The sequence below is a fragment of the Typopeltis vanoorti genome, chromosome 4, assembly GCF_054136105.1.
Source record: "Typopeltis vanoorti isolate ZY-2024b chromosome 4, IOZ_Tvanoo_1.0, whole genome shotgun sequence".
In the NCBI taxonomy this organism is placed as follows: Eukaryota; Metazoa; Arthropoda; class Arachnida; order Uropygi; family Thelyphonidae; genus Typopeltis; species Typopeltis vanoorti.
The window spans coordinates 83,352,567-83,380,046 of NC_143552.1; the positions used below are offsets into that span (position 1 = coordinate 83,352,567).

The 27,480-nt window shown below is 35.3% G+C and overlaps 1 protein-coding gene across 3 annotated transcripts in view; it reads left to right on the forward strand.

The window, feature by feature from the left end:
• Window positions 1–27,480, forward strand: part of fwd (phosphatidylinositol 4-kinase beta fwd) — a 211,426-nt gene that overhangs the window by 39,864 nt on the left and 144,082 nt on the right. For all 3 annotated transcript variants that reach the window (XM_090391308.1, XM_090391306.1, XM_090391309.1), the window contains exons 3-5: window positions 154–271; window positions 4,367–4,501; window positions 9,167–9,261. In XM_090391308.1, coding sequence (XP_090247434.1) covers window positions 154–271; window positions 4,367–4,501; window positions 9,167–9,261 — 348 coding nt within the window. The remainder of the gene's footprint in view (window positions 1–153; window positions 272–4,366; window positions 4,502–9,166; window positions 9,262–27,480) is intronic.

Here is a 27,480-nt window from a genome sequence, read left to right on the forward strand (position 1 = left end):
TCGATTAGTATTTGGACATGAGAAATTTTGACTAAGTCAGTCTGCACTTTAACAGTACAATTATTTTAAGGAAAATAAAAGAATGTCTTCTTTTAGGTATGAATGAGTATATTTAAAAATGATTATATTTAAACTGAAATGATTAATTTTTAGGTAATCGCATGTTTGGTTTTGGTGACAAAGAGGTTGATTTTTATTTGCCCCAGTTGGTAAGCCTTTATGTCCATCATACAGATGTTGCTGAAGCCATTCATCCCTATCTTGTCCACAGGTAATATACTCCAGTTTCTTTTGATATGTTTGTAAATCATGCATTGTACATAAGTGAGATGTAACTTTAGTTTTCATTTTTGACAATCTGATTTTTATAGATATAACTGTTGTCTTAATTCTGAATAATATTCAGAACAGCAAGAATTGTAATAAGATCATTACGAACTAGCAAAAGTGGCTAGTATTTAATGGATCTTTTAACTTTTTAAAAAAATTCGGATTTGAAAAATCCGAATTTTTTTCCCCTTACTTTATTTTTTAAAGTTTAGGCCCAAATGTAGCTTAGTCAAATTTGTCAAAACAAGTTTTTTTTTAATTATTAGGCATATAAAGAAGTTATTGCTTTTATTATTATCCTTGATTCTGAGATGATTGAACCAAAATAACCAATTTCCTTTATGATCATTAGATAATACCATATTATTAACATTGATCTTGCACATTCATAATTCTTTTATTATGATGCCTTAATATCCCATAGAAATCTCAGCAAATCTAATGACTTGGTATACCATTTGATGTTGCTCCTTGGCTGTTAGCAGTAATTATTAACAGATGATATTTCATAAACTTATAGAATCATAGTATTCTCATTCAAATGCAGGAATTTATCAAATGCTAATGATATCTGAATTGATTTCTCCATGTTGTGTCTTGTGGTGCAAATATTTAGCCTACTTCTCTTAACAATTGCTTTATAGCTGTCTACATGTCATGCTGTTGTTTACCGATGCAACTCACATCCTTCACTTTTGTTTGATACACAGTTCTTTATATATCCTTAGAAACAAGAAATTTCAGCAAATCAAGTGACCTGGTAGGCGATTTGATGAAACCTGTATCTTCCCTTTTCCCACAATTTTATGTAAAAAAAAAATTGTAAATAGTCCTAACTTCAACCCTGCTCAATTACTACATGCTATACCATAAAATGTTGTTCTCCTTTGGTGGTGTAACATGTCAGATCATTAGCACTTTTTGACATGCAAATGCATATTTATTTAGGCTTAGGTGCTGATTTACAGTCATAATTTATTTAATAAGATGAATACAACACAGAGAAATAACTAAACAACACGTTTAATTGTTCATATATTTTCTGTCATAGAAACATCTTCAGGAATAAAATTATTAAAGTTGTAATAACATACACACAAAAACAACAATAAGTGGAAGAAATTAGACTATTTTAAACTTAAAATCCTATTGGTTAGCCTAAGCATTAAAGTTTCCCAAATCTTGGAAAGTTTAACACAATCATATTTATTTAGATTAGGCTGGTTTTTTTTTTATATCTGCTGCTGATTCTAAAATCACTATACTGTGACCAGACCATCCAAGATTAGCTCTAACAGGTTCCTGAATGCTAGCAATGTCAAGTTCATTGAACACTTCTAACACAGTTGAAAACAGTATCCTAGGATCAGTGTTTTTGCTTATATATATATATATATATATATATCCTAGGTTCAGTTTTTGTTATATATCAGGTCATCCCAAAAGTAATATCATTTTTAGCATTAAGTTTTGAAAGAATATAAAAGATAAATCACTTGCTGATTTCATCATCACATGGGTGCAGTGTCTGATGCCATGTTGACTATATTGTCCCAGTGACATCTGTTCATTGCAGCATGATTTGAAGAGTTCCCCCACACCAGTCTTTAATATTGTCAGCCCACTTACAATATGGAGTCTTCACACCAGTTTTAACATATCTAAGAGTTGGCTTATAAGTAATTAATTGAAAACTAGAAAACAGATACAAGAGTGCAGAGAAATTAGGAAAGTGAGCAGAGGTGATGAATGGCAGAAGTCAAGAGCAAAGATATTAAAACTTATCACTTGCATTTAAGAACATGTGTACAGAAGTTACCTAAAGTGACATGGTGACCACTTGAACAGAATGGGAGATGAAAGGTTCTAAAGTGGTAATGATGCCTTTTGGTCAGAAAGACCAGAGTCTGAATCCTGTCCAGGATGTGAAGAACGTTTTGTAAGTTGTAAAAGGTTGTTCTGCTCGGTCAGAAAGTAAGTTATCCTTGACAAGAAATTATATTCTTGTTTTAATTCTTTACCCGAGCATGAGCAAATATTTGTACATGAAGTATCACCAACTGGTTGCATCGATACTTCACACAAACTTTTTGTTCACATGGGTAAAGGATTAAAACAAGAATATAATTTTTGTTTAAAGTGTTTTCACTTGATTATAAATTAAAGATGCCAGGGAATTATATTCTTAGTTTATCCTTTATCTAAGCATAAGCAAACAACATTTGTGAGTGTCATTTCTGGGTAATTTTCCATAATGCTTAGCATTATACACATCCCAAAGGATGTGCTTTGCATTATGGGATACTAAGGCAATTATTGTGAAGATACTTTTTAATTTCTTAATCTTAATCTTAATAATTTCTTGGCAACTTTAATGTTTTATGGCTGAAAAGCCATAAAACATTAAAGCCACTTTCACTTAGAGGTTGATGTTTTTCCTCTTAAACTTAGTTTCATCCTGCACATCAAAGTGGTTTGGATACGTACATTTGAATGCATAGTGGATATATGCAAATAGGATAATTAACCACTCGTTGGCCTCGTGCAGTTGTGGCAGGTTATAAAGAAGACCAAGATCTAGGTGGAGTAAAGCAGTTAGTAGTCTTATAAAAGCAAAATATGACACATTTGGAAGAAAAATGTAAACTTAATTATTCAATACTATCATATTTTCCTTCACACCTTTTTAATCAGGAATCGATTAACGCTAATTAAATTTAGGTGTGTTGGTAAATTTCAGCTTATGAGATTTGCTTAAAAATAAGTACAAATAAAGCAAATCAGACTAGGTATTTCATCTTTCATTGGCATGCTAATTGGAAAATGTTCTGCTCTATGATTTTGGCACATTTGTTGAGAAAAGTATTCATTATTACATTATAATAAACTATTTCTAAATTATGCTTGTTAAATTATATACTTGTTTTTTGCATTATGGTAAGTGTCACTAATCCGAACCAGCTTTGACCTTTGAGGTCTTATCAGTGGGAGCCAGATGTATGGAGATGGTGAGAACTAAAATCAATCCAGTGCTATTTTCCATATATAAGTAGCAAAATGTGTATTATCATATTAAAATACTCTAGATATGGGAGATAATTGTAGCAAGTTTTTTTTCACTTAGTCAGAAAGTAAATTATAATCGACAAGAAATTATATTCTTGTTTTTTTTTCACTTTATTCAAGCATGAGCAAACAGAAATTTGCAGGTGAAGTGTCTTCACCACTAGGCTGCTTGTATATGGAGGCTATTGACTTCATAGCAAATTGCCTCAATATCCCATGTGCATAATGCACCTACTTTGGAATGCAATATCAGATCTCCAGAGAGTTGATTTATCAAGGGAGACCATAGTTCTATGGGATAAAAAAAAATGTAGCTCTTACCTTTTCCTTAACTGCATATAAATTTAACTTCTACAGTTGCCCCGTTGTCCTCTCGCCACCTTCCATATAATGAAAAATTTATCATCTGATATCCTATAACATGCTCTCAGAAGTTTATAGGCCTCTATTCTATCACTCCCATCTTTCTTTCTTCTGTCTACCGGTGTCTGGAGTCATACCAGTAGATAGAATTTTTCATTTTATGGAGAGTGGTGAGAGGACTAGAGAGAGCATCCATCAAAGTTGAGAATGAATGCAGTTGTGACAGCTGGATTTTTCTCTCATAGTGGTAAATGACTGGAATGTCTTGCTTTGAAGATTGCGAGTGCAGTGTGAATGAATTTCAAGAGAAAGTATGACATGGTGTGAGTGATATGTGTTCTCCCTTGATGAGTCCTTGAAAGTCTCTTGTAATGATGATAATATATCTCTGAACCATTCGTGAACTTTTGGCTCCCATTGGATAATAGTATTGTCATCCTGGAAAACTTACCTGAGATAGTGTCCATTATAGGTTGTACATGGCTACTTAAGTCTCCAAATAATGATACAGATAAAGCACAAAGTGAGGTCTGTCTTATACTCTATTGACTATACACCTTTCTATCATTATTTTTGAGTATTTCATGTAAATTTTTATTTGGTGTAGGTGTCGAGGCAGCGTTGAGTTCTCTCTTCAGTTGGCATGGCTGCTGGCAGCCTTTTGTGCTGATAGTAGTGCTCCATCTCGTCGAAAATCTCAGGGATCTAGACTAAAAAGTCTTATTCTTTCAGAAGAAATAAGGTAACATTATCTAATTATTTTTAGTCACATAGTGTCATTATCAAAATGAAGATTTTAATCTCTTATTCTAGTACTTTTATTTTACAACAAACATTTTGTGCAAATGTTTACTTAGTAGGCTGCTTTCTTTTGATGTAATGTGTTTTCAAGACATGTTACATTCTTTATAATAGTATCGCAGTATAATATTTTAAATCGGGAATGAATGGGTACAGAACCTTCTATTTGCATATTTATGATTACAATAAACTATGAAATATTCCTTTTTTAATGATTTGAATTTTTATTCTTAAATATTAATTATTATTCGTGACACCTCCAAGGAGTTCGAAGACTCATCGCGGGAGGACACTTACTATACAACACTCTGTCTCCACTACTACTGAACTTCTACTACCAATCACCTACATCAACGTCATCTACTGCCCACAACCACCGCAGCTAGTATTTTTTGTCTGTAAATTACGTGTGTTCTAAAGGGCCGATTTGTCTGTATGCGGGATGAAAAACCTGAGTTTCCAGGAGAAAAAACCCTGCTACCTCCGTATGAGATCGACTAACTCGCCTTCAATTGAAAAAGTCCATATAAAGATTTCTCCCGTCATGACAGGAATCGAACTTACGCCTTTTCTAATCGAAGGGTACAACGTATCGTTCTTCCAATTGCGCTACGGAGGCACATACAATATAAGATGATCAATTTTAAGATAGTGAAATTAAGTATGAAACTTATGTACAGTACAGGCATACCACTTTCATGCAAGTTAGGTTCCAGACCACTTGTAGATATGTAACGTGCATAAATGACATAAATAAAGCATTTATTTACATTAGACAAATGAAAATTTTAGAATAATCTTTACAAACGAAAAAGTTTGGAATAGCTGTTCTCCTAGGTTGGCCAACCAATTTGTCATCAATCTGCACCATTTTGGTTTTGCATTGCAGCAAAATCAAAATGGTTTAATTAGTATAGCACTTTTCACTTCATTTAGACTTTGTTTTTAACAAATTTAATAATGATAGTGCAAGGTAAGTTTAGCCTGAAGCCTCTGTGTTTGTGTGCTGTTGTCACTAAATTTAATTAAAAAAAAGACTAGGTTTACTTGTCTTTTTTTTTTTTTTTTACTGGTGCAGCAGCATCCTTACTGTGAATTTTATCTGCTGTTATTAACAACAATAAAATAATAGTTATGAACAATTTATAATTCACAGCTAAACACCAAAACATTGAAAAATATAGCAAACAATGACATGACAAACAAATTGGTGAACTATTTGTTTATGACCATTTATACCTGCATTCACTCATATGATGGTTTTAGCATCATGCTGCTAAAACCGTCATATGAGCGAATGCAGGTATAAATGGTCATAATTTAAAAGCATTGTATGAGCAGATCATCATAAAGCAAAGTGTCATAATGTGTAGTATACTGTATTACTGATATGGTGGATATCCATTTACCCTTGACCTGGATTTTCTGAGACACACTTTTTAGTTGCATATTGAAATTTGACTATTAGCTACAAGTGCATGCTTAGATTTTTATTAGAGAAAAACACTCATCTGAACCCACAAGATGTCATGCTGTTAAATAGTTATTCAACACATGTACTCAATGCTATTTATTATTTTTTTAAGCTCATCAAATTTTGACCATTTTTATATATATTTATGTATTATTGTTTTCAATTAAAAAGTGATGATCTTTTCTTATTTTTTCTCCATGTAAAGTGAATTAGCAAGATAACATTCAGGTGCTACCAGAATACAAATAAGATGAAAGAAAATATTTTGTTCACACATGTGTTGGTTAGTATCAATGATGCACTTTGCTTAGAAACACCTGGGCTTACATTCTCTCTAAGATATGAAGAACCTTTCATAAAGTTTTTTCAGCTGAAGTTTTTAGCTGGGCTGGTGGAAATAATAGGGCTTTTATGTGGAACATCTTTATACACATAGGAGTAAACTTGGAGACAAGCTTGTCTCCAATAACAGAGTTATTATAACCTGCTTAACAGTAACGACCACATTCATTGACTTGAGCCACATGACACCATACTAAGGCAGACAAAATACTGTGCACATAAGAAAACAGAAAATTTCAAACAAAAAAAAATATAATGCAAAACATCACACGGTACATAAAATCCATTTAAAAAGAATACAGTATTAAGAGAGAACATCCAAGAAAAATAAATACAACATAAGTTAATGAATGTGAATGAAAGCTTGCTTATGTCAGATAGATGCTAGATAAGTAATGATAGTTTGTGCATGTAATATGGAATAGGTATTTATTCTGAAGTATAAATTTTGACCATGTAGGAGGGGCAGGGGCACATAACTACTTGTACTAAGAGTTGCTAGTAACTCTCAGGATATTAACTTCCCTATTGGCCACGACATATCTTTCAACTAGATGTGGATGTACTGTGAAATTATTTCTCATTGTATTAAGAACATCTCATTACTTGCATCGTTTGATATTTACCAAGATAATTTATTTTGGATTTTGCTGGAGTTTGGGAAGGCCGATACCAAGAAGGTCAGTCTAGTCTGGGGGGCGATGTTTGTGGCATCATCTGATGTGAGAACTGGAAATATGGAAGAGCGTGAAGTTGTGTCCAGCCTTTGTAAGGAACTCGAAAGCTCAGTTGCTGCTTGAGAAGAAGGTAGGTTTTTCTGCATTTGGCCTGTTGAATGCCAGCTTTGTAATTTTTTTAACAGGTGTTACAAAGGTGCAGTGTAGTTGGCTGAGTGCTGATGCTTTATCTTGGACTATTTCACTGCTTTATCACATGTTGGGGGACCAACAGAGTCATGGATTTTCAGTGGATTTGGGGAAGGGGCATTCCAGGAAGATTGTTTCAGTTATTTGTTTACAGAAGTTGTTTGGATCAGTAGAGTATAAACATTAATCAGACCATAGAAGAGCATTCCATTTGGTACCATTATAATGTCATTTTGAGAGGGGGGGTAGGGGCTAATTGAGGGATTTTCTATAGAAAAGAAAACAAATTTCTATAAGTTGTAGGCTGTCATCCATGCTATTTGGAAACTGATCAGACAGATTAAAAACAAGTCCAGGGTTTTGGGGGGAAGAGGAATGATGAGAATTATCTGAAGAGTAGAATGGGCAGTTTGTGTTAGATAATCACTAACAGCAGTTACTGTGGATGATAAGTAATTACCATGGAATTAGAGAATGAAGTTTCTCTCACTATTTTTTGTATTTAGACTGAAGAGAGGAGAAATAAATAATTTGGAGGTAAATGTTGAAAGAGGTTAAGTGTGATTATTGTAATTTGAATTGTGATAAAAACAGTGAAGTGTGGTAAGGAAGTTTTGAGCCAGAACTATCTTAAAGAGGATATTCTAGGTTTTGGCATTCAATGTTAGAGAATGCCAATCTGAATGCGCTTATGAGGGCTTTGTGACAAAATCAAGTGAAGTTTAGTGCGGATAGTTGAGGTAGACTATAGATATAGTCACTGATCGATGCTCTGTGAGAAATGGAATTATTGATGTTAATTCTGATGGATAGTGACAACAAAAATATTTGTAGTAATTGCAAGCAGAAGTAATAATCTGTTTGAAATAAATTAAATTGGTGAGAATGAATCAATAATTAACTTAATTGCTCTTTTCTGTACTGAAGTACCTCTTAGCTGCTATTAGTGATATAAAATCACAAATCCATTCAACAATTGAATACTGATGTCTGAATCCTTTGTGACTTGTCAGAGCAAATTCTGATCTTACATATTTTGCATCTTCCTTGCATTTAATTTGATACCAATCCAGCTTTTCTCTTTGCTTGAAGTAGTTCATTTTTCAAGTGTAGTAGATTTTGTGCACTTGTGTTCTTTTTATTGGGAGCTTTTTGAAAGGATATACTGTGAACTACAAAAGAAGTGTAGTTTTATTAACAGGCTACTTTTGTTGCACATTATTAAGAGTGCATTTCTGCTGGTATTATTGGCACTTGTCTCCTTGCATAAGCCATAATACTGACTTCGTGAAATGTCCTTTACATTAATACTATATTCAGTATCTCATTAAAAATTTGTTGATGAGGCGGAGTTATTTTCATGCATATTTTGATTGATCATTTGTTCTGCAGCACTACCTTTCTTTTAAGACGATGTTGCAGTGTGGCATGAAGATAGTGGGATTTCACTTAGACAGATGATTTTCATTAGATGGTGCATGACTACCCTACTTGCTAGATGCCTGAAGTGGCTTGGAAAAATACCATGTTTGGGCTCCAGAATAGGGTTTCTCAAAGTAATCCTTAACCTATCCATGGTAGTAACGATGTGCAACAGGTTCTATTCTATGTTTGAAAAAGCACATTTTTCTCTTATTAGCTTTAAAGTGGAGACTTATAATGCTTATGTGAGTTACTGCTAAAAAATAAAATAGAATTCTTTAATTCTTTTTTAATTTTTAATATTCAGATATAAGAAATATATCATAGTAACAGGATGATGACACAATTTCATGTTATTTTGTTACTGTGACTAGGTTCTATTTTTTTTTTTTTAATTGTGGACAATAAGAGAGCAGGATTATCATTTTGCAGTACTTTTTGAGAAAGTTTTGTGTTTAAAATATGTTTAAACATAATTTAAACACAATTATAATTTTTTTAGGCCACGTGCTCCTTCACATGTAGGACCCCTTCCAAACAGTCCTGTCTTGTCACCTTCTAAAAAGACTCATCAGAGATCTTTGTCAGATGCTACAGGTAAAATATTTTTACTTATCTTTTTTTTTTATTGATTGCACTTTAAAATGTAATAATTCAACTGAAACAGCTAAACCAAGTCTTTATTTCTGAAACTTCATTAATACGATAAAACATTAAATCTTTATAAAAACATATCATGGTTGCTGTAGAAACCAGGTTCACCACTAACTTAATGTAATAATCATATTAGTGAGCAGGAGCTTATGGAAAAGTTCAAGTAATAAACTAGACTTTTATATGGTTGTAGGTCTTATTCAGCACACATGACTAAATGTGGATAGCAATTTAAAGTTCAAAGGTCACATAGCAAAAGTTTCAAATACAACTCAGGAGATAATTGCGATGTTGAAGCGAACCATGACATGTAAGGGTAAGGAAGTCATTTTCCCTCTTTATAAAGCTTGATAAGACTGCATCTGGATTATTATGCACAGATTTGGTCTCCTGGATTCCAAAGGGTTAAAGAAGCTGTGGAAAGGGTGCAAAGAAGAGTTAGAAAAATTATATCCAGATTATAAAATTTAGATATGAGGACAGATTGCAAGTATGTGTATTACAAACTCTGGTTAACAGGAGAAAGGGGTGATATGATAGAGGTCTATAAACTTCTGAATGGGTGTTATAGGATATCATCTGATTAAATTTTTCATTAGGGAAGGTGGTGAGAGAACACAGGGGCATCCATGGAAGTTAAGTTTGTTCACAGTAAAGAAAGGGGTAAGAGCTAGGTTTTTCTCTCACTGAGCAGTAATGAGTGGAATAGTTTTCTTTAGGGGGGGGGGGATAGTGAGTGTATCTAGTATGAATGAATTTAAGAGAAGGTATGACATCTGGTTTGGGTGATTTATAGCCTCTCTCGATGAGTCCTTGATTCCCTGCAGATCTCAGATGACAATGATAATAAATATATCCACCTCTTACCTTATTTTCACTATGCCCACTTCAGCACTCGTACTGTATTTTTGTAAAATATGATGGTGGAATTCTTCAATATTCCATCATTATATTTTACCCTTAACACTAAACATCATTTAAAAGAAATAAATGAAGGCTTTAATTTCCCTGATAGGCAACCATTAAGCCAAAATGAATAAAAAAAAAAAAAGTGTTGAATCCAATATATCTTCTTTTTGTTTTCACTTTTAAGCATAGTTGCTTATAGTGCTCTTGTCATCAAGACCATATGATCTTCTTTAGCTTCTCCACTTATCCTACCTGTACCTCCTTGTAATATAGAGGTGAAGAGAGGTGATGTAGGCAAAGTATACCAGAAGTGTTATACCTTCACCCTAGATATGAAGATTACATTAGCATATCCGGCCAACACTGGAAAGCCCAGTTGTTCAAAGAAACCAGAATTTGAAAGTAAAATTGCCTTCATCCCAAATTCCATTCCATAAAAATAAACCTATTAGCAAGATAACACCTGCACTTCAAATAACTTTATGTTGAAGTTATGTAAAATATGGAATTTCAAGCTTTAATAGAACTTATTTCTGCAGTTCCATGTCACAGGAAAATAGCCATGTTCAGTTTCTGTATTAAAGATGATCAAGATGATCCTTGACTGATGAGACGCTGAATAAAAGTTATTTAAATCACTAAGCATACAATACATGAGACACCTCTTTCAAAATTGAATGTTGAAAGCTTGCTTCTGTGAATTGTCTTAAGTATGTCCATCAGTAATAATTGGTTTCTAGCAGCATACAGATTTTCACTTTTAATTATTAACATATTTGTAGTTATTCTCTCATAAGAACAGTACATTCAGTTATCAAAAAGTGAATTCATTCAACAATCTAATGCTGCTACCAAACTATGACCAGCAGTACAACTACAAAATGTTATAATACTATAAATGTTCTCACTTATAACATGGTCTACTATTTCTCACAGTAGAAAACAAATCTTTTTAAAAAGCTTTTATATTACATCCAGTTCTCTACATTGGTCTTAGATCTATTTATACATCCAGATTATAGCACAGTAATGTAATCTAAAAATTAATCTGTTTTCCACAGAAATGATTTAAACCAGAGCTACTACTGTGCTTAAGGGTGAAAGCTGTATAACTGAGAGGAGACCTCCACATAGCCTTTAAAGGAATGCGGAGAACCGACCAGGGCTTCTGACCTAATGTCCAATCCTCACCTTCTCGTGGTGCACCCTGTTGGGTATCTACTTTGATACTGAACGAACGAGGATGGGCTGGCAATTTGGGATTTAGCCGACCAAATTGTATTCTTATTGGTTAAACCAAAATAAAAAATGATGGTACAACATGACAAATTTCATGCCGGCTGGGGCGTCGCCCGGTTAAACAAGGCCCCCGTTGTTTTCGCCAGGGAACCAGGGCGAACAGCGAAAAGTCAGCTACTGGAACAAATCTGAAAACAAACCCCAACTCAACATCACCAGAGTTAAAGATCGGTACTATCAACGTAAGAAGCCTGAATGGCAAAGAAATGGAGCTAGCTGAGGAATTAGATAAGTACCAGATCGACATAATAGGGGTGACTGAAACAAAAAAGACCAAAACTGGTGAGATCTTTCTGAGCAATAAATACAAAATGTTATATTCAGGCAATGACAATCAAGGAAAAGAAGGAGTAGCCATAGTATTCAACACAAAATACGAGGCTAATCTTCTTGAATGGCAGTCAGTCTCAAGTAGAGTAATGTGGGCAAATATGAGAATGGGGAACTGGACAATGAGACTTATTTGTGCCTATGGTCCCACAGAAGGTTCTACTAAGGTAGAAGTGGAGGAATTTTTTGAGGCTTTAGAAAAAGCAACTGACACAATGAAAAAGGAAAAGTTGGTCCTTGTTGGGGATCTAAATAGTAGAGTAGGAAATGATTGTGAGACATACAAAAATATTTTGGGAAAATTTGGAGAAAAGAGCAAAGCTAATAATAATGGCAAATATCTGTTGGATTTCTGCTCAGGACATGGACTGGTTATTACTAACACCATGTTCCAACATAAAAATGTGCACAAATTCACATGGAGAGAAGAGGCTAGGAATAAGAAAAGTCTCATTGACTATGTTATTGTTGATAGTGATGTTTTCTCCCTGGTGCAGGACACCAGAGTGTACAGAGGATTTGAAATTGGAAGTGATCACTATTTAGTCTTGAGCAGGATAAAATTGAATTTCATATTGAAAAGAATAACATGTAAGAAAGTTTTAAAGCGAATAAAAGTTGAGCAGCTCTCAGATGTGAACTGTAGACTAAAATACAGAAATATTATTGAAAAGAAAATGAAAGAGTTTGAGAACAGGAATCAAACCTTGGAGATTCAGTGGCAAACTCTGAAGGAAACATTGATTGATTCTGTCAGAGAGGCATGTGGTGAAGTTGTGTGCAAGGATAAAAAAAATCAGAACTCCCTGGTGGACACAGGAAGTTAAAGAGGCAGTGAAGGAAAAGAAGAAAGCATATCAAAAGTTCCTGGCAAATAAGTCAGCTTTTACTCTTACAGAATACAGAGACAAATGTAAGAAAGCTAAACAGTGTGTAAAACTAGCTAAACAAAAGTCATGGGAGGACTTTGGCAAAATATAGAAAATAAATATCAAGAAGGTGGCAAAATATTCTGGAGGTTGTTGAAGAAGCTTAGGAATGGAGGAAAGAGTGCTGTAAAAGGAATTAGAGATGATAAAGGTGAAATGAAAACAGGAGAAAAAGATATCCTTGAAGTATGGAGTAATTACTTTGAAAAACTGCTAAATGAAACAAGCAGTGATGACAGCACAGTGATAAAAAAACACTGACCAGGCATGCAGTCAGGAATACATATCCATACTTGAAGTAGAAAAAGCCATCAAAGGCTTGAAATGTGGAAAGGCAGCAGGAGTAGATGATATTCGACCAGAAATGCTGAAGTATGGTGGTATAAGAGTCTTACAGTGGCTGCACTGCATAGTTCAGAAAGCCTGGACAGAGGGACGAATTCCCGATGATTGGAGTAGAGCTCTCATAGTACCCATATATAAAAAGGGAAATAAAACTGAATGTGAGAATTACAGAGGTATTTCCCTACTGAGTGTTCCTGGCAAGATCTATGCAAGTATACTTGAGAAACGGTTGAGAAGAATTGTGGAAGAAAAGCTTGGTGAAGAACAAGCTGGATTCAGGCCAAATAGAGGCTGTCAGGATCAGATCTTCACTTTACGACAAATAGTCGAGAAAGCATGGGAATATAACAAAGATCTGTATTTAAGTTTTGTCGATTTGGAAAAGGCATATGACAAGGTGCCAAGAGAGAAGCTATTCAATATGCTGCAGTTATATGGTGTCAATGGGGCATTATATCAAGCAATATTTAGTCTTTATTTGAGTTGTGAGTCAGCAGTTAGAATTGAAGGAAGGACAGGAAGATGGTTTAATGTTAAATCTGGTGTGAGACAAGGATGTTCATTATCCCCTCTGTTATTCATTATCTATATGGATCACATTATGAAGGAATGTGGTATTAAACCTGATATCAAAATTGGAGATGTTAATGTCAGCTCTTTGCTTTATGCGGATGATGTTATACTTCTAAATAAATCCGCTACAAGTCTGCAAGATTCTCTGACTAAATTGAATAGCTGTTGTAATAGATATGGTATGAAGGTCAGCAATAAAAAGACAAAGACAATGAAAATAGGCAGAATCATTGAAAATGTCAACTGTGTTGTGAATGGAGAACCTGTGGAACAAGTAAAACATTTCAGCTACTTAGGCACAATTTTTACTGAAGATGGTAAACTAAATATAGAAATAGACAACAGAATCAGCAAAGCTGGTATCGTGGGAAGTCAATTGAATAAATTCATATGGAATAAGAAAGAAATTAGTCGGAACACTAAATTAGCTGTATACAAGACGGTGTTCAAACCAATTTTAACTTATGGATCTGAGAGCTGGGTCAGAAGTAAAACACTTGACCAAAGACTAGAGACCGCAGATATGAGAGTCCTGAGAAAGATTAGAGGCGTGAACAGATGGCATCAATGGCAATATCATATTAAAAATGAGGATATTAGGAAAGAACTTGACATTTTCAGCATCCAGGAATGCGTTAGCAGAGCTAATCTCAGATGTAATAATTAGGATTACATCCGATTTCACCAGATGTAAAAACAGGATTACATCCGATTTCACCAGTACAGCCACTCTGGGCTTGCAGACCACGCTCTGGATACTCGCCACAGAATAAGATGGAAGAAAGCCACAGTAATACACCGCAGCAAGTTCAAGTATGAAAGACTATTCATGGAATCAGCCTCGGCCCTTTGGAACATGCCAAACCTCAACAAATTTGGATGCATGAAACTGCCCCAAATTTGGGAAACTTTTATCAAAAGAACTTCAGCCCAAAGGCCAAGAACTAGCAATATAGCCCGCCAGGGGGCACCATCAGGACTTTAGGAAAATGCTAGCATCCTAGCCTCAGTCTCATTTGTTGTATTAGTACTTGTGTGCACGTGTCTTTTTAGTAAGTTCCCAAGAAGATGGCAACGTAATGTTCGCCGAAATATTGGAAAGTGTATATTAAAGTTTATTTAATCTATATTTCCAGTATACGCTGTCAATTCCTTAAATATTAGTTATTATGTCTAACCAGCGTATAAGCCTCTCAACAAGAATAAATCTCAGATGGTATGGTCACTTAAATAGAATGGGAGAGGAAAGATTAGCAAAACAAGTGTTCTCTGCCATGTTGGCAGGAAAACGACCCAGGGGAAGACCAAGATATAGGTGGATTGATACGGTACAAAGTGCCTTAGACGATAGAAATATAAGATCTGATAATGGTGGAGTCTTGACAATTAACAGACTTATTTGGAGGAAAATTGTAGATAGGAAGTTAGTAATGATGTAATTTTTTCATGTAGTACTGTCATATCCTGTACACCCCTTGAGGGTACATGAGCAGGAATTTGATGATGATGATGCTACTACTATTAATGAGTGAGTCTTTTCTTTGTGGATGCAGAGGAAAAGAAAGAAAAATGTGTCTTTTCTTTCTTGTTTGTAGAAATTAAATATGGAAACTAAAACTTTCATGAAGTAATTTTAATAGATGTAGAGTTTTCACCTTAGTATCTAAGACATCTTCAGTATGTTGACAATGGAACGCGGTTAAAATCCTGATAACAGAAGTATTTTAAAAAGTGCCACTAAAGCATAAGTAAGGCAGCAAACAATCAACAAATTCCTAATTTAAAAAAATAAACGCACACAAAATATAACTACAGTAATTAATAATTTCCAGGAGATGGATACAATAATATTTCCCATAAAGGGAATAGCAGGCCTTCTGATCTTTCAAATTGGGGCAATGTGTAGCAAGTCTTTTTTTATTACTATTTTGCATAGAATCTACTTTTGTGTAAATAATTTTTTTTTTTTCTGCAAAGTACCATATTTTTCAGACGATAAGTAAGACCCCCCCCCCAAATTTATGAGATGATTTTTAGAAAAAAATATATAAAGATTATTCAAATTAAGGAGATATTAAGTCCCACATTGTTTTAAAACCGAATAAGAAACTCAGGTTGGAATCGGAGAGTTTCATGCCAAATATAGTATAATAAACTATAAAAGTATCGGCGATTACTAGCATGAGTTATTGCAAGTAGTCCTAGTACGTAGTACAAACTCGGGCAACTCGCAGCAAAGATGGTAAAGTTCTGATCGCTATTCTTGGTATTTTCCATAATGTAAAAACAAATTTTTCTAGGAAATGTATGCTGTTATTACATTATGGTGGGGAGGTCACTACCCAGACCGGTTTCAGCCTTTATTAAGTCTTCATCAGGGAGTAGCTAGACCAAATTAATACCAAAGGGTATAGCGAAAATAACTTATATACTCTGCTATATGAGTTGTCAAAAAAGGTGCACCCATTAAGTTACTTAAATATACAGAGCCAATAGGCTTCATTTCGGCGATATGAACATTATTTAAATTATGGGTGCACCTTTTTGACAACTCGTATAGCAGAGTATATAAGTTCTTTTCGCTATACCCGTTGGTATTAATTTGGTCTCTAGCTACTCACTGATGAAGCCTCAATAAAGGCTGAAACTGGTCTTGGTAGTGACCTCCCACCATAATGTAATAACAGCATACATTTCCTAGGAAAAGTCTTTTTTACATTATGGAAAATACCAAGAATGGCGATCAGAACTTTACCATCTCTGCTGTGAGTTGCCCGAGTTTGTACTACATACTAGGACTACTTGCATTAGCTCACGCTAGTAATCGCCGATACTTTTATAGTTTATTATACTATATTCGGCATGAAACTCTCTGATTCCAATCTTTGAGTTTCTTATTCGGTTTTAAAATAATGTGGGATTTAATATCCCCTTAATTTAAATAATGTTTATATCACTGAAATGAAGCCTATTGGCTCTTTATATTTAAGTATATTATAAAGATATTTACAAATTCTTACTTAATTTTTATTTATTGTTACAATCATTTGTATTAGCAATATTCAGTTCATCTTCACTCTCGGTATTATCACTAGTCTCGTTAATGTCACTGTTCATATTACTTTCGTCTGAACTATTGTTGTCGCTCCCTTAAAAACTGCGTCATCTTCAGTACCATCCATCGCATTACTTATCCAGCATTTCTTAAATCACTTTATAATCATCTCTTCTTTCACAGCTTCCCATGAATTTTTCACCCAGGTACATACTTCTGAAATTGCCGTTTCATATGTCCTGTTGCTGTAACATCATGATTTGGCTTTGTCATCCATTTGTTCCACCCTTCCCACATAAAATTTTTGAATGGTTTATTAATAGATCCATCCAAGGGTTGTAATTGATTTGTAAGGCCTCCAGGAATGACAGCTAATTCTGTATTCATTTCTTTTAGAAGCTTCTTGGTTGATTCTGTTTTATGCGCTCTGAATTGATCCCACACTAACATCGTAGGCTTTTTAAACAACACACATGGACGTTTTGCCCATATCTTTTGTATCATAATTTCATTCCTGTTTCATCCGTCCAGCCTTTATCTTGAATGTGGATAATAATGCCATGAGGAATTTCATCCCTTGCTAACGTTTTTATCTTGAAGATTAACATGGGGTAGTTTTGCGCAACAAGCTAAAACTACAGTGTAATGAGTTTTTTTTCGTGACCTGTTGTTTTGATCACTATTGATTTGGTGCCTTTTGTATCTACTGTCCGATTTGAAGGAACATCAAAAGTTAGAGACACTTCATCCATGTTTGCAATTTGATTAAGCTTAAAGTTAAATTTCCTTCTCTCTGATATGACAAATGTATAGAATTCTATAATTTTAGCTTCATAGTCAGCTGGCATTTTTTGGGCTAGAGTGGTTTTTGTACGCATGCATAACAATCCGTGTCTTTTCATAAATCTAAAGCACCAAGACGGTGATCCGGTAAAATCTAAAATTCCATTAGCAGTTGTCCAACGTTTCGCTTCAAAAATTATCATTTTCATAGAAACAGGTATTCCCATGTTTCAATGATTTGTTACCCAATTTTTCATTTGTACTTCTAATTCTGGCCATTTTTCTAGGTGCAAACGGAATGTTTTCTTGTGTTTTCATAACAGTTTTAATTGTTCCTCTTGTTTTCTCCACTCGCAAACCATTTTTTCTGTTGGTGGTGGACCAAAATGTCTTTCTGCTGCTCTGTTTCCATATTGTTTTGTATAATTTATCACATTTAATTTATAACTCACGTTATATGAAAGTCTTTTTTGTTTTACTCATTTTTTTCTAATTTTAAGATAAAAATTTTAACGACTTATAAAAAATAATTCAAATGAACTGTACAAAAGCACATATGTTTACACACTAATGACTATTTACGCTCTAAATCGGTGATTCACCCACATGCAGCGAGATAACTTGGGTACCTACCTTCAGTGGCGTACTTACAAATTTTATTAACATATTGCACCATTACTTGAACTTCGCTAACAGCTTCAGTACACTGTAAAGATTCGTATTTTAATGTTACCTTCAGACCATAAGACGCACCCCAATTTCAAGTCGATTTTTCTATGTAAAAAAGTGAGTCTTATGGTCTGAAAAATATGGTACTTTGTTTGGTTGAGATAGCATGTTCAGCTAGACCAGACTACTCAGGTTCCTAGCATTGGATATAAGGTTTATGTTCCTTGTAACGGACAACTGCAGTTTTACCAGACTGTCCAAAGTACGATCAGCTAAATATCTGGTAGATAGATACCTAGCTGATTGAGCAAGAAATCTGGTAGACTGTAAATTCTCGGGGAAGGAGTGTAGTGTGGTAGTAGTTTTTTGACTGTCTGAAAGAAATTCATCGTTTCTTTACTCATTGTATGTAATGTAAATCAGCTTGTGTATTTGTATATACTCCAGATGATGATCTTGATATGATGATCGAAACATCGGGAAATTAAAAGAGTTATTTATAACACGGTTGTAAAGTCCATAATTTCTAAAATGAATGCTGATCTTGTAACACTAAAAGAAAGGATTCTAATAATCGATGGAGATTCGACCCACAAGCGAAGCAATCAATATGGTAAGCTAAAGATTCATGTTGTGAGTTTGATCAGTCGACTAGCTTTTTTAAAATGGTGTAGGGACTGCAATATCATTCCAAATTACATCATACTAAAGAGAAAATTCACCTCAACAAAGGCACAATGAATTTACCACCTCATGGATAAAGCACTACTCAGAGAACAGATCCAGGCTACGAGAAAAAACTTGGCTGCTACTCAAAACCAGGTACAAAATGAAAAATCGGAACTTTCCAATTATTTGAACACAGATATTTGGAGTATCCTCGAAAAAATCATGGTCAGCACGGCAAACCATATCCTTCAAGCTAAGAAAGAAAATCTTATATCTAAATTTCAGAGACTAACAAACCAACAGCCATATTTGAATTTCCTCACAGTCAAAGGTAACAACCAACCAGAAGCAAGAAGAAACAGGAGCCACCAATCACCAGCTGGTAACAGTAACGTAGTCAACCTATCCAACCACGCCTTAAATAAAGAAGAATTCTCACTACTCAAAAAAGGTCTAAATTTTGCCGCTTGTTTATCGATCTGGGTAGCACCCAGATCGATAAACGATAAAAAAAAAAAAACATGATTCAGATCGAAAAACAGAACACACTTCCGTTTCTAGATACACTTGTCACACTTCTTCCCTCTGGCAGTCTTTCCTTTACTGTGTACCGGGAACCGACACATACTGTCCAATATATACACATAAACTCCTACCACCAACCGACACAAAAACTAGGTGTCATTAATACTCTAAAAAAAACGGGGCTTCGAAAATCTGCTCCAATGAACAATCTCTGAAAGACGAATTTAAAGTTATCAGCAATACTTTTCTAAAAAATGGATACAGTCAAAACACTATTAACAAAATTCTTTACAAGACCTCAATAAAAAACAAAGATAAACCAGACTACAATAAAACTATAACCATTCCTTACATTAAAGGGACATCAGATAAAATAAAGAGAATACTACAAAAATACAACCTCAAAGCCACCTTTAAACCTCCTGCAAAACTAAAAAGCCTACTCAACTCATCCAAAGATCCACTCCCCTTGCTGGCCCACCCTGGAGTATACCATATTTACTGCACCTGTAATATACCATATATATAGGGGAAACAGGACGCACAGTTCCTATCAGACAAAAGGAACATAAACGACACATTAAATATAACAACTATGGTGAAGCTGGCCTTTCTGACCATGCCCTGAACACTTTACATAGAATAGACTGGAAAAGCACCAGTTGTTTACATCACACCAAAACATGGTATGAATGCAAATTTAAGGAAGCCTGTGAGATTCTTATCAACCACCCCAATCTGAACAGTAATGATGGGCTAAAAATCCCAAACATATGGAAGGTACATATTCAACACACGGAACCTCTCTCTCTAAGAGTTGACTATAAACGGGACTGTAGGTAATCCTGAATCAAAAATAACAGTTATAATGCTAAAAATAGGACATCATTGTTACTGAAAGAAGACTATATATAAGAAAGAATGTTTTCTCTTGTTATCTCAAATAGAATTTAGCTTTGATGTAGTTTCTAAATAATTAATTTTTTATTTATTTTTATTATTATTTATTTATTTTTATTTCTTTTTCACTAGAGGTCATGCCAGTAGAATAACCTGTGATCAAATTCATTGTTTCTTTACTCACTGTATGTAATGTAACTCAGCTTGTGTATTTGTATATAATCCTGATGATGATCTTGATATGAAAATCTAAACATCGGGAAATTAAGAGTTATTTATAACATGGTTATAAAGTCCATAATTTCTAAAATGAATGCCGATCACCGTGTAACACTAAAAGAAAGTATTACCAGATTGGGTGGTAGCAGGGGTGGCCTCTTGTGGGAATAGGTGCTTGGGAAAATGAGGAGTATATCAGGTAATGCAGAGTCCAGTGGAGTCGCGAGGGGATAATGATACGTATAGAAACAGTGACATTTTTATGTTTTATGCTAATGCCAGGAGTATCTGGAATAAAAGAGATGAATTGATGGCACTGATAGCATCAGCCTGTCCAAAGATTATTGGGATCTCTGAGACATTGTTGACTGAAGATGATATAATAACAGGAATAGAAGTAACACAGCATTTTTTGAAAAGATAGGAAGAGAAAATGTGGTGGTGAAGTACTGCTTATGATAAGTGATGATTTGTGTCCTCTTCAAGTGGAGGCTTTGGAGGGCAGTGGTACTAACGGTTTTGAAGGCATATGATGTGAAAGACAGGATATTTAGTGGGGTGTTGCTAGAAGCCAAGGAGCATAGAGGGTGAGGAGTGGGAGATGTTTAGGCAGTTGAGCTTGGCAAGTGCAAGAAGGATGATTGTTGTGGAAGATTTTAACTATGGCAGTATAAATTGGGAAGAGGAAAATGCATGTGGTAATAAGGGAATGGAATTTCTAGAATTCTTGAAGGACAAATGTCTTTGGCAACACGTAATAGAGGAACACAAGGTACGAGAATTTCGGATTTGGCCATAGCATCAGAAGGGCTGATAATAACTGAGGTGACATCTCTCTCTCTCTCTCCTCCCAGTTTGAGAGAGAGTGACCATGTGGTTTTGACTTGGAAGATGAATAGACATACAAGAGTATCAAAGAGAAGGGAATATATGTGGAATTATAAGGCAAGTGATTATAATAGTCATAGATCTCAACTTGGGGAAATTCTGTGGAGGGAGAAATTGGAAGGGCGAGATATCATTAGTGCTTGGGAAATTGTGGAGGAGTATTTGTTGGCAGCAATAATAAGCTGTATTCCATGAATTAAGGAGGACACAATTTGGTGTAAAGTGATAACGAACAGTATCAAACAGGAACTGCAGGTGAAAAAGTGGTTATGAAAGAGATATAAGGAGAGCAGATGCATGAAGAATATAAGACTCTGGCCACTCAGGAGAGTGACTAGTATGGTAAGGAAGGCAAAACTGGAATATGACAAGAAATTGGCCGTAAGATCAAAAAAAAAAACCTAGGGAATTTTTTAGCTCTGTGGCCAGTAGGAGGGGAAATGATTGTGGAAGAATGACTGTGGGATAAAAATGGAGTGTAGTGGAGTTGTTCAATGAACACTTTATTGGAGTATTTCATCCTGGAGAAGTAGGTTTTAATACTAGAGGGATAGGACAGGATCGAGGTTTAGAGGAGAGTGTTTCAAATACCGAGTGCTCTGGATGTCAATAAAGAAAGAAAGAAAGAATTGACAGTTCCGTTGACTTGGCTTTTCAATGAAAGTTTTGCTGTCGGAAAAGTGCCCAAGGAATGGAAAGAAGGTAAGATAGTGCCATTGCATAAGGGCGGTAGCAGACTGGATGTGTCAAATTATAGACCAGTTTGTGTTTCATCAGTAGTTGTTAAGATCTTGGAGATATTAGTGAGGGACCATATATATATATATATGGTGTTGGACTGAACAGATGTTGGTAATGTTATCTGTGAGAGTCGACATGGATTTGTTAAGGGGCGATCTTGCTTTAGTAATATGATTTACTTTTATAATAACTTGATGAGGGGAAAGGCATATTCTTCCTTTTTATTTTGCAAAGCTAGGAAAGGTTATTAGTAATAGTGCAGATGTGGCAGCCCTGCAAGAGGATTTGAATAAACTGGACAGATGGTCAAATGAATGGGACTGTAACTTTAATGCAGCAAAATATAAAGTCTTGAAGTTTGAGATACATTGATTTGAGGCAGCATACTCTGTTGGAGGAACTATATTGGAGGAAGTAGGGGAGACAAGATCTGGAGATGATTTGATATAAACCTGAAATTCAGGGAACATATTGCAAAGGTGGTGAAGGTAACCAAGAGGATTGCTGCAATACTGAGGACACTGACCTGCAGAGATAAGAGTTGTCATTCCATTGTATAAAGCCCTGATCAGACCACACTTAGACTGTTGTTCTCAAATTTGGTCTCCAGGATTTGAAGGGGAGAAACTGTTGAAAAGGGTACAGAGGTGGATAACAAAGACGGTTTCAGGACTGTACAATGTTGGTTATGAGGATCAGCTGAGGGAATGTGGACTGCAGAGTTTGGTAGATAGAAGTAGAGTTGATTTGAGACTTTTAAAACTGTTGGGAGGTAGTTAAAGGGTTGACACTGGGAAGTTCTTTCACTTGGTGGAACAGGGGAGACGAGCGAGGACAAGGGGCCATCCTTGGAAGTTACGAAAGGAAGCTGTGAGCAAGAGGGTGAGGAGTGGTTTCTCTGCATGGAGGGTGGTCGAACCGTGGAATGCATTGCCTGATAGTGGTCAAATGAGTCAGTCATATGGTCAGTGAGTTCAAGGAGTGGTATGATAGACTTTGTTTTCTAAGAAGGACCTCCCATGATGAGTATTGACTCCATGGAGATCTGAATCATAATAATAATAATTTCTTTGCATCTTTAATTTATAGTATAACCAAGTGAAAAAAAACTTTCAGCACGTATGACTACAGTTTTGCCGTTGTCATCTCTGATAACAATAAGGTTGCTATTCTTTAGTGATTAAAATGCTTTTAATTCCAAAAGTGCTAGATTAGAAGTTAATAGCTTTGTCTTGAAGCATTGAAATTTGAAATCAGACTTTGTTGGCAGTCTCAGAAGGAAATGAATGTAGGCTTCTATAAGATGAGGAAATCGATAATAGGTAACTTTCTTGATGAAACCACATATATGTGACCTTTGGCTAATACTGTTCTAAAGTCTTTCAACATCGTGGTGTCTTTTGTCCTGTTACAACGATTTCCTTTCCTTACCTAAAGACAGGCTTTCTCCACTCAACTTTTCAGGTGTCTACCAGATCTCTTGCTTTTGGAGCTTGTCTTATTTTGGACTGACTGGTAGATCTGAAGCCATCCATTGTTGTAAGGAACATATGAGGTCTGACATAGAAAAAATGAGACTGTGCTTGTATCTCTTTATATTTAACAAATTGAGAAAATCAACTATGATCTCCTTCAAAATAGTTCCCTTCTGAGTTGACATACAGCTGCATACGATGCTGCCAACGTTCAAAGCAATTCTGCAGATCATTTTCTTAAAGGCTGTTGAGGATCTCCATTGTTTTTGCTTTCACATCTTCTACCAACAAAAAAAAAAAAAAAAAGGGTTCCTTTGAGCACCAACTTGATCTTTGGGAAGAGGTAGAAGTTGCAGGGAGCCAGGTCTAGTGAATAGGGTGGGTGCTCAAGCACAGTGATGTTGTGATTAGCTAAAAATTGCTTCACAGACAAAGCATTGTGGGCTGGCGCATTGTCTTGGTTCAAATTCAAACCTCTTATCTACAATTCTGGTTGTTTCCTTCTCACGTGTTTGTGCAATTTAATCAAGACTTCAAGGTAATACTGCTGATTTACCATCTAGCTGCTGGGAACCCATTTTGCCATTAAAATACCCTGGATATCGAAGAAAACAACCAACATGGCCTTGAACTTCAAATGACTCATGCATGCTTTTTTAAAGCCTTGGGAGATGCTGCTTCCACTGCATTGATGTAAAATTAATAATTCATCAATGATGAATTATTAATTTAGAAATAAATAATTCATCAATGATGAATTACTTGTAATCACAGGTAATTACTGAATTCAACAAATCTGGTTCATCCTTAATGCATTGCAAAAGGTCCAAACACAGTCCCTTGAGACGTTCTTTTTTTGTTCATCTGACAACATTTTTGGAACCATTTTTCCACAAACCTTTTTCATGTTCAATTCTTCCATTAAAATGCATCGAGAAATTTCCCTGTCCAAATGAACTTTCTCAGCTACAACTCGAACACCTGACCTTCTGTCTTTTCAAATCACATCTGGCACTTTTTTTTTAATGTTGTTATCAGCAACTGCTGTGCTTGGGTGGCCTGGGTGATCATCTTTCATGCTTTCTCTGCCTTCCAAAAATCGTTTGTGCCATTCAAAAACACGTGCATGAGACATGCACTCTTTGGCATAAGCCTCAGTCAATAATTGAAAAGTTTCCGTCACAGATTTCTTCAGTTTCACAAGAAACTTGATGTTAACTCGTTGTTCACTCTTGCATGCCAATATTTTCCAACTAAGGGTAAGAAAAACGTCTATATTTGAACATGCGTCTTCTTGTACTGAGTAAAACGATGGAGTTGAGCCTTGTCTCACGGTGACAGGTTAGAACATGCTCTATAACCATCTCTTTGTCTCTCCCCTTCCACCGCAATAGTATTCCATCGCGTGTTTCCCATGGAATACAACCATGTCAAATGTGAATAAGTCTCTTTATCTCCTATCCACAGTACTGGTATACGTAGGTTAACCAGTCTATCATGAATGGGTTCTCTATAAAAAAATAATAATAATAAATAAATAAATGATGGCCAGGCCAGATGTAATCAAAACCTCAGGAAATATCAAGAACAACAATGGATTTGTCTGAACCTTTCCATGACACATATCAAGTGGTGGATGTCAACCCTGGACTTTGAATGGTGGAAATATACTGGTGGTTGCTGATTAACTGCTAGGTATCTAGGTAGTGGAGATGTAAACTATTGACAACGTTTTCTCTCTCTTTTTTTTTTTTTTTTTTTTTTTTTAAGAGGATTGAAGTGATGGCAGTTGGTCAGTAGTTAGATGTTAGACTTCTTCCTTCCACCTTTTTGGAATAGGCTGGATATATGATTGCTTCCACATGTTGGGAAAAGTGTTATCTAGGTATTGAAGATCGTAGAGATAATACAGCACAGGTTAACTCTAGAGTGCAATGTAGTTTGAATACATTTGGAGAGATGCCATCAGAACCAGAAGACTTTAAAATAGTAACAAGCTGTTAAGCATTCTTATTGCAAAAAAATATATATATAAAAAATGCAGGAGGCATACAGTACTCAGATTCTGATATTCATGATCATCATCATCAAATTCCTGCCATGTACCCTCAAGGGGTGTACAGGATATGATAGTACTACATGAAAAAAATTACATCATTACCTTCCTATCTACAATTTTCTTCCAAATCAGTCTGTTACTTGTCAAGACTCCAACATTATCAGATCTTATATTTCTATCATCTAAGGCACTTTGTACCGTATCATGAGATTCTGATATTTGGGTGTCATAATAACAGTGGTGCCATCTAGATGAGAGAGATAGCTGGAAACACAGGAGCAGAAGGATCATCCATTGGCCTTAGCAAGGGACCAAAAGGCGCAGCCTCCATTTGGATAAGAGACAAGTTTTCTGCAGATGATTGTTTTGCATTTGTTTTGTGCTTCTGCTTGTAAGCACTTGTGGTAAGCTGAGTTTTCCTTCAACTACTTTGGTAAACTTCCTGTTGAACCAGGGCTTGGAAATTAGATGAGCATTTTGGGTAGAATGAGAAATGAAGTCTTTCTTCCTAGTGAGAATTTCCGTGACTTGCTCTGAGCAGATTTTTGGGTCCAATGAGCATAAATAATAGACCATTGAAAGAAAGGGTAGAAATTCCAGAGGTAGTCCCACGTGGTACTTTTGTAGTGCAGAAGGACTTGAGGTTGGAAGAAGAGCATTGTGTGAAAGAGGAGACTTGCATAAGATTGTGATCCCAGTTACTGAGAGGAGAGTGACCTCTGCAATATCGGGAAGGAGAACTGGTTAAAAAGAGAACACTAATATTGGAAGGGTGAAGAGGATTATCAGAAATTGAATTAGATAAATGTACAATTTACATTAGGTTGTTGCGTATGGCAAAGGCTTCTGCATATCATCAAGCTTGGTCAGTGGTGTTGTGGATGTTAAGGTCACTTAAGAAGATGACCTTGATTTTTGAATAGCTGGATTTGTAGATGGTGGAGCTTCATGGAAAGGAAGGTGAAGAGTTCATACTGGTTTTCAGAATTTGGAGACTGGTAAATGCATCAGATGGATATTATTAAATGGGGAAAGGAAACTTTGAGCCTGAGGTCAAAAGCAGGGAATTCGAAATTAGCCATTTTCTGGCAAGCTATTTCAGATTTCACAAAGACACAGACATCCTTGTGGCAAAAGGAATTGTGAAGTGTAATTTGGATGTTTGAAGGTGGACAGTAGTGGATGTAACTGTTGGTAGAAATTTGCATTTATGTCAAAAGTAGAAGGTCTAGTCTGATTAACTGATGCTAAATGTCATTTATGTTTGTGTCTGTCATGGATATTGGTGAGGTGGATGTGAAAGTGAGTTTTTTTTGTGGAACTTTTGGTATTATTTTCATGTTGTGCTTTGTCTTTTTTGTTGGGATTGTTTTTTTTCTTTTCTATCTGACTCAGTTGTAACATTATTTTGAAATGTGAGGCAAATTATTCAAACACGACCTTCTCTTTGTAAATCCATGTCATTAATTGCAAAGTACAGAATCTGTCGAGCCATTTTTGTATGTAGGCGCTTACTAACTTTCAAAATCTACACCACCACTCCAGAGTTACTGATAGGTTAACAGTTTTAGATATATCAGTCTTTGAACTACCTTTATGTAACAGAATTATCATACATTCTTTCTACTTTTGTGAATCTTCCCTGTATTGAGATTAGCTAGCCAGATCAAGAGCTTGGCCTCTTCTGTTGAAAACTCCTTTAATATCCATACTAAAATCCTATCACCTCTATAGCCAAATACTTATTTGGTTTATCAGTGGCTCTAATACCTCCATATCACTTACCCCAGGTTG